Raw genomic sequence first — 14,743 nt, 5'->3', positions numbered from 1 at the left:
AATGAAGGAAATCTACCAATTTTCTCTTTGAGATTGAAACTTTAATATACTGAGTCAACAATTAACTTAGCAGCTGCAAGCTGAACCATGTAAATGATAGAAAAGTAATTTCAGGAGCGCATATTGTGCTAATCAGTTACCACTCCAAAAACATTGATTAGTCTGAGATAATTTCCATCAAATTAGCCTAGTAAATATAAAAGATTTTTAATTTACAGACCATGTTAACAATTACAGCTAAATATGATGTGGCAATTTTTCATTAAGCCGAACAGTTTTGGTCCTTTTTTCCTTCCTGGCGGTATTTTGACTTTTTAAGAGATGCTAATGAGAAATACGCCCTATTTCCTTTTAAATTTACAGCTCTTTTTATGACAGGTCTACCTATTTAAGTTCTGTTCGTGTAATGTTAATGAATTTTTGTTTTATTCAACCCACCAAGAGCGTGCATATAGCAAAGGTAATAATCAATGAAAAGACTCTTGTGATTTTTTCTTGAAATTTGAAAACAGGCCTAGATTTGCATTAAGACGCAGCTTGAAATGCAGAGCAGAGTACGCAACGAAAATATCATGAAAGACGCCATTGTTAGTTTTTCCCATTTGAACTCAATAAAAAGTAGTTCTCACCTGTGTTTGATTTTAAATTGAACCTAATTCTTAATTGAATGAAATGTTTGTTTGTTCTAAAGAAATAAGCGCTCTTACTTTCATATCGTGCCTTGACCCAAAAGATCGAGAAATAACTTTGAAATCTCTTTGAAAGCTCAATGTACAATTTTCCATTCTGAAAGTGTCGAGGGCTTTAAACTAGCGTTTTTGTTCGTTTGTTTGTTTTGGATTTGATACCATGGATAGATTGGTAAGGACTGGCCTATTCGCTGTTGAGAAGTGTAGAAGGGATCATATCTTGTTTCGTGAAAAGTTTGGCGTATTTGCCTGACCGCACAGTTAGTGTTTTGTTACCCTAATCCTATATTTCTAAGTTTATAAGACCAGTTGCACTGAAATTAAGGTTAAAAATCGATTATGTCGAATTCAATCGAGAGCATTTGGACAAAGAGTATTTAATTGAGAATAAGATAGGAGTACTTATCTGCAGCCACACGGTTTTGGGTAAATAAATGAACAACGATACTTTGCATAGATTAGGTGGGTAGTTTTCATTTACCTAAATTTAGGAACTATGCTGAACAACTGCCCAGCATAGTTACATAACTGGTGTTAGCTTAAAGGAAAAAGATCCGCATCTCTCTCTCTCTTTCTTTTTTCATAGAGATATAATTCTCTAACATTGATTTCACCACAGCTCATATCACTGTCAAGTGTTATCAAGGGCGGAGGTCAAGAAACCTCTCAAGTCATTATGACTTCTAGAGTGCCGCTGGTTTAAAAGATTGAATATTTTACAGTACATCATGAATATATCCTACATTTTTCTTTCTTTTTAGTCGTAGAGAGGCCACAATATGCTCACAACTTATTACTTGCGCAACTGAGGCTCGGTGGGAGACAAAAATTCAACACAATAAATGACTCGCAAAGCAAACCAAAAAAACCCTCACACATACAGACGTATAAAAAACGGTTTTATTTCGGTAATCCGTATTGAAAAATATGGTTTTCCCCAAACTACTGATTTTTCATTGTTTTACACAATAAATGCAACTCTCTTGAAATAATAGATGGGTAATAACTGTGAGGTGAGAAAGTTTTTCCATCAGGCGAGGACTCTTTTTCTGTTACTCGGTTTTGTCCGATGAAAGAAGTATAACACTGTGCATAAATTTTGTGGAGATTTCTCACCAAATTTAATTAAAAAACCGTGCTGAGCGACTGTTACAAGCGTTAAAAGGGAAAGGAAAGCGTGTCTCCCTTTTATATCAACTCACAATACTTTAAAATGGTTTTTATCATCTTGCAATTCATATTTCTTTTTAAACAAAATAATCTAAAATCATAACACCTCTTGTATCATGTTACATCATTCCACTCGAACGAACTGTATGAAACTCAGAGGTTTCAATTAGAGGCGACTACTGGCGGCCCGGTCTACTGCCGCCTGTAAGATCTCTTACTGCCGTCTTCTAGCCTTCGAGCAGATTCCAGTATTCGGGTTCCGCCTCACGGCACCTGTGGCGTGACCGATGAATTTTTCTTTCATTTCATAAAAACCCAAAGATTTCCCTATAACGTCGCTTTGAAAAGTCTGAAGAGTACTCAAGAAGCTCGCATTGGTCTCGCTGCGCCTCCAGCAACTCTCACGCATCTTTTACGCTTTCAAAAACTTCCCGTGTGCTTACATATGTTTTGGTCCTCGATGAACATACGCTGACGTATGAACCAGTTGTTAAGTGTTTATTTTAAATGGAGTTTAGTCGGCTTCCACAGAACTGGCCGAATAAGAACTGCTCTCTCAGTCTCGAAAATTTGGTAAAAATGACTGCAGCGATAAATGAAACTCAATCCATGTCGAGCTGTTACAATCCAGCAGCAAATATACCTGATAAAACCCTTGCTTGCTGCCTTCTATTTTCTGTTTCTTTGGCTGGAAACACCTTCATTGAAATAATTGTCTTCAAGACGAAAACTCTGAAAAAGCCAATTAATTTGTTGATGGTTAACATGGCCATATCCGATATGTTTGTTCCGATTTTCCTGTTTCCTCGTATTTTAGTTTGACTTTAAACTCGCACCTGGCTGATATGCGGTCCGCTTGGTCACGTGTTATTTTGTAAGCTGAGTATCTATCCATCCAACATGTCCTCTTCTGTGTCAGCTTAGAGCCTGGTTCTGATAGCAGTTGACTGATTTGGAACTGTTGTATTTCTTCTTCGCTCCCTATTGATCAGTTTAAAGAAGTGTCGGCACTCTATTCTCGTTACTTAAGTCATCGTCATAACTTCGTCATAACGAGTATCTAGTGGGGCCGACGCATTTGAAATGACGCATTTGGAGAGTTCTCGTCGTTCAGAAACTACTCTATGGCAACGTTATAGTCTATCATGTCCCTTTGGGTTTGGTTGCTCTACTTTACTTTTCTATCGCTTCAAAAATCAAATCTCAGAAGATTCAAGGAGAGTTATCTGTCAACGAAACATGGCAGCGTTTGACGAGAGAGCGGAAAGTTCTTAAACTGTCCGTTGCCATCGTGTTGGGGCTCGTAGTATGCTGGCTGCCTCTTAGTGTTGCATGGTTCATGCTCTTCAACTCAGACCGAACAATAGCATCATCTTGTGGCTTCTTTTACTTCTAGTCTGTTGCCCTATTTCTGACTATATCGAACTGTGTGATTACCCTTAGGATTTGTTTGTTTCGGTGGCAATTATCGTCAAGGTCTCAAGAATCTCATCAGTCGCTCTTCTGTTGACCTTGGGACTAACGAAGTTGCACCGTAGTTTGAGACCTTAGACTATTCAGACCAACCCCAAAGATTTATTTCTTTCTGATTTTTTCGTTTCAGACTAAGGAAAATTCAGCAAGGTAAATTAAGATCTCACAAAAGAAATGCGTTAATTGAAAAACAAAAATATATGTTTGAATTATTGATTAACAAAAAGAAACTGTATAAAATGTCAGCTTGATGTCTTTTTAAGACATGATATATCAAAATAAGAACTAGTTCTGGTAAAAAACTGATTAGTTACCAAAAGTGGCCTTTGGTAATCATTAGTAACAGAGAGACGTGACAACTCCCTCTAATCGTACTGAAAGTAATAAATAAATATCGAGTATTCTCGTCTTCCTTTCCAAACTCACTTACCTATGATAATGTACATATTTAAACTTATCAAAAGAGAAGCCTTACCCAAACCGTTGTTCGAACTTTTTCTCAACGATTATCTTGTGTGGTAAATATCATTCTGGGTAGTTTTTTTTAAATCTAGGAGTCTAGTCGAATCCGGCGCATGACTGTTACAATGCCGGAACGATGGAATGCACACAAAGAATTTACCGCTAACGAACTTACGAACCTGTAACTGATTCGCTAGGTATAATTATCGCATGGCATTCAAAGCTCACAGCTTTCCTTGAGCCTCGCTCTTAGAAAACTGTTCGCATCCCAAAAGAGATAATGTTAGCGGAACCCAATCTCGTTTTCAAAAAGCGCAAAATGAAATAGTTGTTTTATTAATTCGAATAATTCTCAATGCACGGAAAAAATTTTTGTTTCCAGCCAAAGGAAATTTAGCGTAATAACGGTTGGTGAAAATCATTTTCCATATAAGGCGATTCGGTATATAAGTCTCATAAGTGACGTTTTCTCAGATTTCCCTGAAATCCTGAGGTCAAGGAACCGTGCCCTGGAAACTGCCCACAATAGCTTTCGAGGTCGTCGCGTGTACTTTGAGCATTTTTTTCCCAACAATCTTTCTCGAAACAGCCGTATTTTCCCACGACAGATCAGGATCCGTTTGACCAGGTTGCACTTGGTAGAAGATGACAGCCCCTTAATCCGGAAGTAAATCTGTGAGAAGTTTAATACATTTTTTCATGGTCACTGTTACAATCGGAGAAAGACAAGAATTATAGTGTCTCTTTAACATAAGAACATGCATTTCTCAAGAATTGTTTCTATAACCGATATCTAGCGTTTTGTTTTCTTCTTTGCGTCATGATTAAACGTTATGATGCCAGTTGTAGATCACTTTAACCATTCCATTCCAGGTAACTTTTAATATGATGACGTAGTTTTTTAATCAAGGAAAGTTTTGGATACAGAGTGCGAATTAAGAGAATAAAATAAGGTCTGGAGCTGATTTATAGAATCAAATAACTTTAATTCATATGTACATAATAAGGTTCAGATGTGCTTCATTAAACGCTTTAATCATATATTCGAGTGTGTTTTATGTCGTTATAGTGAAGGTAATCTTCAAACAGTCGAACTGTTTCAATCTCATTGCAGAAAGAATCGCTTGCACTTTGCTTGTTTTCTGCTATTTTTTGTTTCATTTGCTGGAAAAATCTTCAATTGCAATTACTGTCTACAAGATACTAAGCCTGAGAAAACCTATCAACCTTTTTAATGATGCATCATGAAAAAGGGGGTGTCCAGCTTTTTGACTTGTCGTAACCATTTTCAGAGATCTGGAAGCGTGTTAACCGAGTTCTTCAATGTTACGAGATTTATTCTTCCTGCTTCTTTGTTACTTAAGAACTCAAGAGTATGTCGTAAAGAAAGTCCAATTTTTGTTTTAACCTTTGCAAGAATCATGTTATAAAAGTCACGCAGGTGGGAAAAAAATTGTGGATACGTCCCTGATGAATATATCATGAACTTAAAAGGACTTTCAGTTGAATAGACTAATAAATAAGCACACCGCTTTCAATTGACGCATAGGACGCATTGTCTGCCGGATACATTCAATAACAGAAATTGCTATCCGCCAAAAATGTTCTTGCAAATCCGAAAAGGTCAAATTATTTTAAATTTTCGTACATTTTTTCGAAGTGTACTGATGAAATCCACGTAGTTTCAAGAAACGGTCTCCATCGAAAGATCCCCTTTATTGCAGAAAAAACTCTGTCCTGTCCAACACGATCAAAATTAGTCGCGATTTATCTCCCTAGCTCACTACTTTTTACTAATCTGCATGCTTATTTTATTTTGTATACTTTTCACGCCTTTGATACTCCGTTCTGTAAAATCAATTTCCTTACCTAACGATGTTTCGTTTTGATTTTAATTTTCGTCGATTGTTGAACTGGCGCCCAGTAGTTTACAAGGTGTGGTGCTGTGTGGTGCTTGAGCAAGGGCGACGGTTCTTTGACTCGATCCCTGTTGATTATCATCAGTGTTCGAGCCCGATTCATTGCGAATTTTATTGTAGTATGCACAGTGGAGTATTCTTGTGAACTCTAACCTAAACAACGGATTCATTCCGGCGTAAATGAAAGGATTAATAGTGTTGGACAAATTCAAGAAGAAAGCGCACAAAAGTTGAACATTGCGAGGTACTTTTCCCACAAAGCGTACCAGGATGGTAATCAACCAAGCAGGAACCCAGCATAACATGAAGGCAAATACTACGACGAATAATGACTTGCTTATTCGGATTTCATGTGCGCTGAAATCGGCATTCCGTTTTTGACTTTGATGGGTCATTGCTAAATTGGTGTTGTGTTCCTTGATCTTTCTGGAGACTTTTCTGTAGCTGAAAATAGTCACCGCCAGGGGAAGAAGGAAAAACAAGCCAATAACCACGAAATAATGAACAATTTTGCTAGATGCAGCCAGATGTTGGTTCAAGCACGAGGCATACTCTGGCACAAATTGAAAGCCTTGTAGACCAGCCAAGCGGAAAACCAGGATGTAACAAGCAATTAAGCCCCATGTAAAGGCCAGCACGAGGCGGGATCTTATTGGGGAGAAGAACCGTTTATACTCCATGTCTGACTTGCATATTCTTATGTATCTGTTAACTGCTGTCAAACCCATCGTCACAGGTGAAACGTACACAACAAATAGGCTGAAAAAGGCGTTTATCTGGCAAAATTCTTTAGCAAAGGGCCATCTTCCTGAAATGAGCACTCCCGCTGCAAACGGCATGACGAAAATGGCGCTCAAAAGATCGCTAATAGCCAACGCGATGATGTAAATATTAGTGGTAGTGCGGAGTCTTGTATTCCTGTACACGGCTATAAATACCATGATGTTGCCTCCTAGAGACAGAATATTCAGTGCAATCATAAAGCCGGACTCCACGATGGTCAAAGCTACACTGCGTGATGATAGATCGACCATTTTATTTGGAGCGTTATCGTTGTTGCCGCAACTTTTGCTTTTCGTCTATTATTTCAGTTGATGAGACGAATGCTTATCCTAAGCTGGTTTCTAATGGGCTTGTGTCAAATGAAAGTATGTTGGCTCCCACTAATTTCTGAGGAAACCTTCGCTCAATTGGTTCCCCAAAACGAAAGGTGTTGATTGTAGCTGTAAATCAAAAAAAGGAAGGCCTTATATTAACCATAAATTTCAAGCTTCTCGGACAGCTGGAGGAGTGTTTGACTCACCGATGATATTCAACATGATTAACATCCTGCCAAGCGTAAGAGTTGAGTTTTGCTATTTACATGTGTCACGTTCTCAATTAAATTAATCTTTATATAGGCATCAAAACCAAACAGAACCAAGGCATTTATTGGCAGGTACCACTGATCCTTCAAAGTAAGACAGGTGATCAAATGTAGATTGTTTTTAGCTCGTCCCTGTCCGTTAAGACGGTAGCGCAAGTTTTCTAGACCATTCATAGAGAGCGATGGAGCAAAACATTGTAATATTAAACCGAATACTTTCGACGTTCTCTAGAAAATTGCACTTTCGTTTTTGTAGCCAGCAGTAGCTTTAACTTAGAACATTAATTAAGATTATTGTGCAAGAGAAAAAAATCATTTGATTTTATTTGGACGTCGAGAAGATGATTGTTTATTGTTTACACGCCAACTGACAGACTGATGTAACTTTTTAAATAACAAAAACATGTGTAAGAGATTTCTGCGTCAAGACAGGAGCACTCTTTTGCAGCCACTAAGCTTTGGGCAATGAATAAAGTATGATACTTCGAATGAGATTCTGAGGAAAGTTTTCACCTAAACGCTTTTAAAAACCGTTCTGACCTCAAGGATTCGTTTGCATGTATAATTCTCTAACATTGTTTTTTGTAACCGATCGTATCGCTTTTTTTTCATTTTGATAACAAAAAGAATTACAATACCAGTTTTAGACCATTCTTGGCTATTCCATTCCCGCTAACTTTCAAGTGTAATAAATCAGCTTTCAGGAAGTTTCGGTACAGACTGCGAATTAAAACAAGAAATGAAATAATTTCTGGAGAAGCTTTATCAAACATTTCTAATATATATGTAAATAATCAGCTGTTTTTTTTCTTTAAATAGAGTATAGAGAGGCTTCAGAGTCAGACAAAGAACTGTTGGCTAAAGAAGAAACTGATCTCACACTGAGTTCTGGCGTCTGGCGGAGAATGTCGACTAACGTTACCAAGACAGTGAATGGAATACAGATCATGTCGAGCTGCTTCAATCCCGCAGCTGAGAGAATTGGAAAAAACTTTGCTTACTGTTTGCTATTTCTTGTTTCGCTGGTTGGAAATAGCTTTATTGAGCAGTTGTCTACAGGACGGAAACCCTCAGAAAGCCAATCAACGTTTTAATTGTAAATATGGTTATGTCCGATCTACTGTATCCGATTTTCCTGCTTCCAGAGAAATTGATTACCTTGTATAGCGGCTCTTGGCTGGTCAGCGGTCCTCTCGGTCAAGTCCTGTGTAAGTTGAACTACTTTTCAATGAAAACTTCCCCTGCTGTGTCAATTCAGAGCCTAGGTCTGATAGCTGTGGATCGATTTGGAGCTGTGGTATTTCCTCTCCGTTCACCACTCATCAGTTCAAAGCGGTGTCGGTTCGTTATTCTCGCCACCTGGATCAACGCTTCCCTGTCTGGGTCCCAGAACTGTTCGCTCGGAAAGTTATCAAGTACCGAGGAGAGCTGGTGTGTGTCCGACAGTGGAATGACACATTAGGAAAGTCTTTGTCCTACGAAAACTATGCTGTGGCAATAATCGTGGTATTCCTGTAGGCCCCTTTGGTTTTGATTGGCCTACTTTACTTTGGTATTGCTTTAAAAATCAAATCCCAGAAGATTCCCGGCGAACAATTAGTCAACACGATAGCAAAACGTTTAAAAGCAGAGAGAAATGTTCTTAAGATGTCCTCTGCTATTGTGTCAGGGTTTATAATGTGCTGGCTGCCGTACAGTATCTGGTGGTTTCTAACCCTCTATTCCTCAGATATATTATCATCTTGCGGCTTCCAATACTTCACAGGTTTTGCTTTTTTCCTGGCACACTCAAATTGTGCTATGAACCCCATCATTTGTTTTGTATTCTGTCGAAATTATCGTCAAGGTCTCAAGAATTTCTTCAGTTGCTTTTTTGTAGATCCGCAGAGAGTTGATAAAATTGTATCGTAGTTTGAGCTCCGAATTGTTGTATTTTATTGAAGACCACTCAAGGATTAGGTTCGCGCGAAGCTTTTTACACTGAGACCCACAAAAAGTCAACCAGCTGACGCGAAACCTCTTTGTTGAATAACGGGGTCGAATTGTTGATTGTTCCAAATTTCAGCCATACATTTTATTTGGTTTCACCCACGCATTTAAAATTTTCGAACACTAAGCTTCAGAGAAAATATATTAAATTCTATGTTCATGATAACTTCCTCCAACCAATATAGGAACTTGCGAGTAGTATTCGGGCATTCTAATTCGACGAAAGTCGGGAAGTCGGAAGTCGGAAGTCGGAAGTCGGAAGTCGGAAGTCGGAAGTCGGAAGTCGGAAGTCGGAAGTCGGAAGCCGGAAGTCGAAAGTCGAAAGTCGGTAGTCAAAATTCGGAAGTCCCTCCTCGGCTTTCGTAAATTTTATAGTATAGTGTCGAGTCTCACTGGTTGATCAAGAAAAACTGCAGCGTGCGAAACCACCGAAATATGTGTGGCTGAAACTTTCAGTACTTAAGTCAAAATCCTTTGGTTTCCTTCATTTCCAAAATCATTCAAGAAACAGAACTTTGTTTTTTTACTCCTTTTATTTATCCCTTCTGTTCCTTTTTTTCCTTAAATCTTTTGATTTACAGAGCTCTTTTCTATAATCTAGTTTCGGCGACATCATTATGATCTCCCCTCCAATAAGCATGGCTACTTTTGCTGTGCTATCCATTTGTCAGAGAACCTCTCGTCCATTCCCTCGCGTCCGAAGCTTCTCGCTTCCTTCTGGGCTTCTGCCCTTCTCATGATCCTTCTGTCAAACTGTAAATATCAAGTGTAATAGAATATATTTCAGCCAACAGTGGACTATTTGTAACACTTAAATCCACGAATCTCAGCTTAGACGCTGCACACTACTTACAGAGGGTCGCTTTCTAATTCGACTACTTCAAAAACTTCGTGGTTTCCGGTATCGAAATACCGTTCAGTTTCATACAAATAAAATCAAAATCTTGGATACTTTGAGGAAACGAAGAATAACTAAGATTGCAACGATCAAAGCAGCGAGAAAAGATGTAAGGCAAAATGATTTAAAAAGAAACTCCCCTTTTACTCATGTAAACGGAATCGTCTATCTATAACAACATCCTCAGAAGACTTTGTTACAAAAATTAGTAGGTAAATTTTATAATTTGGTTGAATTCTGTTGTTAGGGGCCTTAAAGAGCCTGGACGAGAACGGCGAGGAAGACGTCAATTAAACAATGAATGGAAATTTTTAGTTAGAATTTTGCGGATGGCCGGATGTGTTTACCGTCTCTTACGGCGCCGCACCTCAAGTTCACTGCACTGTCAGCTTAACGTATGTAAGCAGCGTTGAGTTTCAAATTGAAACTTAAATAATTTGCCGTCGGGATTTTCATTCTGAGACCGCGCATATTTTAGTACCCTTTCAAGTTGTTGTTTTGCAGAGGACGGCTTAGATGATGTACAGAGTTTTAAAACGCTCTCGCTAAGCGTTTTTTCTGCTTATTAGACGTTTTGTTTTACTACGTCTTCGTTGGTGTTGCTGTTGTGGTTTGCTCGAGGTCCCTGAGAACTATTCTCTAATGAACTTTGGAAAACACGCATGCCGTGGATAAAGTCGACTTCCACGTTGAACAAAACACCTTAAGCAAAGTCTTGCTAAATAAAAACAGTTAGAAACAACATATAATTGCAAAAAGAACTACAGAACAACAGAACAACTGTCTAAATTCTGATAATTGTTTGGTTCCCGTACCATATGTAAAATGTTAACGAAAAAAATGATACCTTTGCTTCAACCTCTCTCTTTCCTGGTATTGGTCCAGAGAAGCAATCAGTCTCAGAAATCAATAGTAAATTAAGAATAAGAGCAGCAAGAGCGATCGAAACAGTTTGGGTCTTCATAATCCAACAAATATCTCGAACTGTGTTGTGAAGCTGCGTTTGAAAAAATGACCTGAGTCGCCAAAACCGTCTCAGCCGGGATTTCACGACAAATATATTCATTCAATTTTATACCCTTCTAAAAAAATTCACAAACAAGCCAATTACTTCGAATAAAAGAGATCATTTACAAGATAACCTACTAAGCCAAATGAACAAACATGAAAGGGTTTTTACTCGCCCACTGGGTAAAGTACTGCAGGTGTCTGTGAGTTGTGAGCCGCGGGGCATAGGTAAAATGTCAGTTAAGGCATGGATAACGCATTCAAGACATTTTCCAGTCCGAGGATTAATTTAACTTTATTTCTTTCCCATGAGAAAACTTGTAGGTCACGCGAAGGTTAAATAGTAGGCTTAATTTCATATCTCGCTAAAAGTTTCCAAAAATGTTATCGAGGCGTCTAATTAAAGATTGTCCATCGGATCAATGTCATATCCGAGTTCCGGTGGAATTGTTTCCTATGACTGAGCGTAAAATAGAAGTATCGGTCACTTGAAAGACGTCTTACTAAGTCAAATATCTACATTGGGGTTTTAAATCCCCAATCATTCAGTCGTTAACCCAGAATCCCCACTGGCTCAAGCGTTTTTAATGGAATTGTTTCTTGTGACTGAGTGTAAAATAAAAATGTCGGTCACTTGAAAGATGTCATACTGAGTCAAATATCTACAATGGGGTTTTAAAACCTCAATCATTCAGTCAATAACCCAGAACTCTTACTGGCTCAAGCGTTTTTAATGGAATTGTTTCTTATTAATAAGTATAATGTCGATCATTTGAAAGATGTCCTACTTCGTAAAATAAACAAATCGAGGTTTTAAAACCTCAATTAGTTTCAGTAACTTGGAACTTCCACCGGATGAAGAGAATAATATCTTTTTCTCTTTTTACTCAATAAATTACTCGGTTCCCCAGCCGGTACACAGTTCTACTAACATCCGAGCTTATTTCATTCTGTGTAACTCTGGTTGATCACAATTTGATTGACACTAAATAATTCTTCTCTAACTACAGAATTCTGACTGTGCTCTTTTGCAGACTGTCTTCACTCTTTTAGTATTTTCCTCTCTCTTCTTTCAGTATTTTTCTCTCTCTTCTTTCCAGTCTCCTCTCTGAGTGAACTTGTTTCTTCACCACTGGCATATATGAATAGGCATGCGGCCCGGCTTTAGATTTCACGTAGTCACGTGACTTTTGATGTACACAAACCCTGAAAGTTTGGACATTGAGTCGAGCTCGCAGCACGTGTATCCAAACTCGGCTTTGGAATTTTTCTTAAATAACTGCCCACTTTCAAAAAACGTTTCTTCGCTCAAAACTGACCTCTTTCTTTTACCATTTATTTGATCATTTGTCAAGCAAGTTGTCGTTTCGCTGTCCTTGAAGCAGATGCGAAAAAAGTTACAGGAAGCGCTGCGGCATAGAATAATCGAATTAGTTCTGCGTACAGTGATGTATCTGATCAGGTATTTTCAGGGTATTTAGTGCGTAGATTTTCAAATAAATCCTCGTCTGACAGGAAATTAGGGCCCACGAATCGCTGTAGAACGTGAGGAAGCCTTGATTCCCAAAATTAAAACCGATTTCAACTCTATGAACGTGTACGATTGCAGTTGTCTAGTAAGTGTATACCGAAACATAATGGTTACGACATAGAAATGTGCTTATGGCACTTGCAAAAACGATTTACGATACCTCAACTCCTGGGTAATAAACGCCAACAGCCTAGGTGTCGAGAAGCAGACAAAGAGAGGTGCAAGAAAGTTTACCTTGAACGATCAGTGGCAAAAACTCCTCTGACACTTGATCGTCAAACTGGTAAATCGACAGAAGAATACGCAGTAACCAAAGCCCTTTTAAATCTGAGTGTAGAGCTAGTGATGAGTTCAGGAGAGCAAATCAACCTCTGGCTGCATTTTTCGTCTTTCTCGAGACGTGAGCTTGGGACGCCCATGCTCAAACTCCCTAACTTGTAGTCACGCTGTTGAGGTACTTTTTCCACCCTGCTATGAGTATTACTTTGTGCTTACTCATGTGCAATTTTAGGAACAAGTAAACAATATCACCTTTCCTTTCCCAATCCAAAGAGCTGTAATAGGTTTTGAAAATTTCCCTTTCCTTTCATAAATCAAAAACGTCATCTGATACCGCAGGATCGGTATTCTTTTGCTGCATTTTCTCAAGACACAAGAAGCACATTAACAACTATAATTTGTAGTATTAACCTTCTTTTTTCTGCACAGATTGCGGCATATATTGCTACATTGTGAGCAACCTCTTTTTGTACCTGCAAGAATTCTTTGGCAAAATAAGGAGCCTTCGAGTATTTTCGTCCGCTATAATAACTCTACCTCTCTCTACCTATGAACCGGGCCTAAGACATTCATTCGTATCAAGCATGACTGATAACGAGAAATTGTCACTGAGGAACCTATCTCAACGCCATTTTTGACAACCAGCTTATGTCTTATTGGCTAATGAATGTCTGAGTTAAAAGCAGTCCCTTCTAAAAAGTCGTTACTTCAGTTATTATGCAGGACATCTCTACTGAAGGTGCGATAATATGTTGAGCTTAGAAAGAGAAAAGCAGTTTCAATCTGTATGAAAAAATATTAATTCGAAATGTTTACGTAGTCACGTGGGTATTTTTATGAGTCCCACACTTAAAAGACTTATGTGTATTCAACTTGACCGCGTTGGGTTATAGAACAGCAGTTCCCATGCGCCACTATTATTAACATTCCCCTTAGGGACCGGTCATTATTTATCGCCTGGGGGGGGGGGGGGGGTCGGAGTATTTTTGTTGTCACATCGGAGCATTTACCTGATCCCCCCGTAGAGTATCTAGTTTTTTAGAGATCCCCCCTTATCGGTAGTGGAAAGTTTCATGATCCCCCCCCCTTTTCTCCCAGCCACCGCCAAATAACTTTTTGAATATGCAAGTGATATTTTAATAGTGGTACTTACGTCTCATGGACCTTGAACCACAACGGTAAATATTTTCTCGTCAGATACGAACTGAATTGTCGAGGAAGTGCCAATCTCAGGCTGTTCATCCAAATCCACGAAAACATAGTCATCGTCGCTCTCTGCCTCTCCACTTTCGGATTCTTCATCCTCGGATTCCACGTCATCTTCATCACTCGACAGTTCTTCTGTTATCACAGTCTCTTTATTCTGTCGGTAATAGTGACATCGAATGGCCTTCACTTTGTCAAGTTTCCGACCCACAGTCGTCAAACCATTCTTGTTGAGATACAGGTCTAGTTCTCTTACCCGCAACTTTTCAACTTTGCCACCCTCGATGAGGTTATCCCATTGAAAGTCCTTGTACGTTCGTTCGGCCTCTTGCCTTCTTCGCTCCTGAGCTGCTCTTGTTCTGATGTCCTTTCGGATCTCAATATCCTTCAAATGATTAACATATGCAATGACGTGCTTCTCTTCCACATTATATTTTGAGCAGAAGCTCTTCATGGTATCCTGATCGTTTCTGATACTGTCAGAATGTTCCTCTTACAGATCTTTAATACATTTTCTTGGAAGGTAATCATCTGGTGTCCTTTTCCTTTTTTTTTGTCTGATCCCCCCCATTATGCTTGTCAATTACGGCTGATCCCCCCTAAAGGTCTTCAAAAAACCATGTGATCCCCCCCTAAATACTCCGACCCCCCCAGGCGATAAATAATGACCGGTCCCTTATTGAACCTGATGCAGGTATGTGAACTTCAGGTGTTAGTTGTAGGCGTCTCGTTAGGAAGAGTTAGCGTTACAAA

The 14,743-nt window shown here is 38.9% G+C and overlaps 2 protein-coding genes and 1 long non-coding RNA gene across 3 annotated transcripts; 1 reads left to right on the top strand and 2 right to left on the bottom strand.

Annotated features, from left to right (window-relative positions):
* Positions 1-4,111: 4,111 nt before the first annotated feature.
* LOC113684987 (melatonin-related receptor-like) lies at positions 4,112-7,006 on the bottom strand. The gene is made up of 2 exons (XM_089192330.1): positions 5,664-7,006; positions 4,112-4,467 (listed from the first exon to the last, which is right to left on the bottom strand). Exon 1 carries the CDS (start codon positions 6,745-6,747, stop codon positions 5,686-5,688), a length of 1,062 nt encoding a protein of 353 aa, XP_089048456.1. The 5' UTR covers positions 6,748-7,006; the 3' UTR covers positions 4,112-4,467; positions 5,664-5,685.
* A 978-nt stretch (positions 7,007-7,984) lies between these two features.
* LOC113684999 (substance-K receptor) lies at positions 7,985-9,504 on the top strand. Its single transcript, XM_027202437.2, is given in 3 exon segments — positions 7,985-8,120; positions 8,123-8,452; positions 8,455-9,504. Coding segments are annotated over 3 exon segments (1,002 nt in total). The 3' UTR covers positions 8,991-9,504.
* A 78-nt stretch (positions 9,505-9,582) lies between these two features.
* LOC113684995 (uncharacterized) lies at positions 9,583-11,030 on the bottom strand. The gene is made up of 2 exons (XR_003447524.2): positions 10,814-11,030; positions 9,583-9,821 (listed from the first exon to the last, which is right to left on the bottom strand). It is a non-coding gene; the product is annotated as an uncharacterized LOC113684995 (long non-coding RNA).
* Positions 11,031-14,743: the final 3,713 nt, after the last annotated feature.

The sequence above is a fragment of the Pocillopora damicornis genome, chromosome 13 (assembly GCF_964200805.1).
Source record: "Pocillopora damicornis chromosome 13, jaPocDami1.2, whole genome shotgun sequence".
NCBI classification, from domain to species: Eukaryota; Metazoa; Cnidaria; class Anthozoa; order Scleractinia; family Pocilloporidae; genus Pocillopora; species Pocillopora damicornis.
Note: the sequence above shows the minus strand (reverse complement) of the source record. Positions and strands in the feature narration are given on the sequence as shown.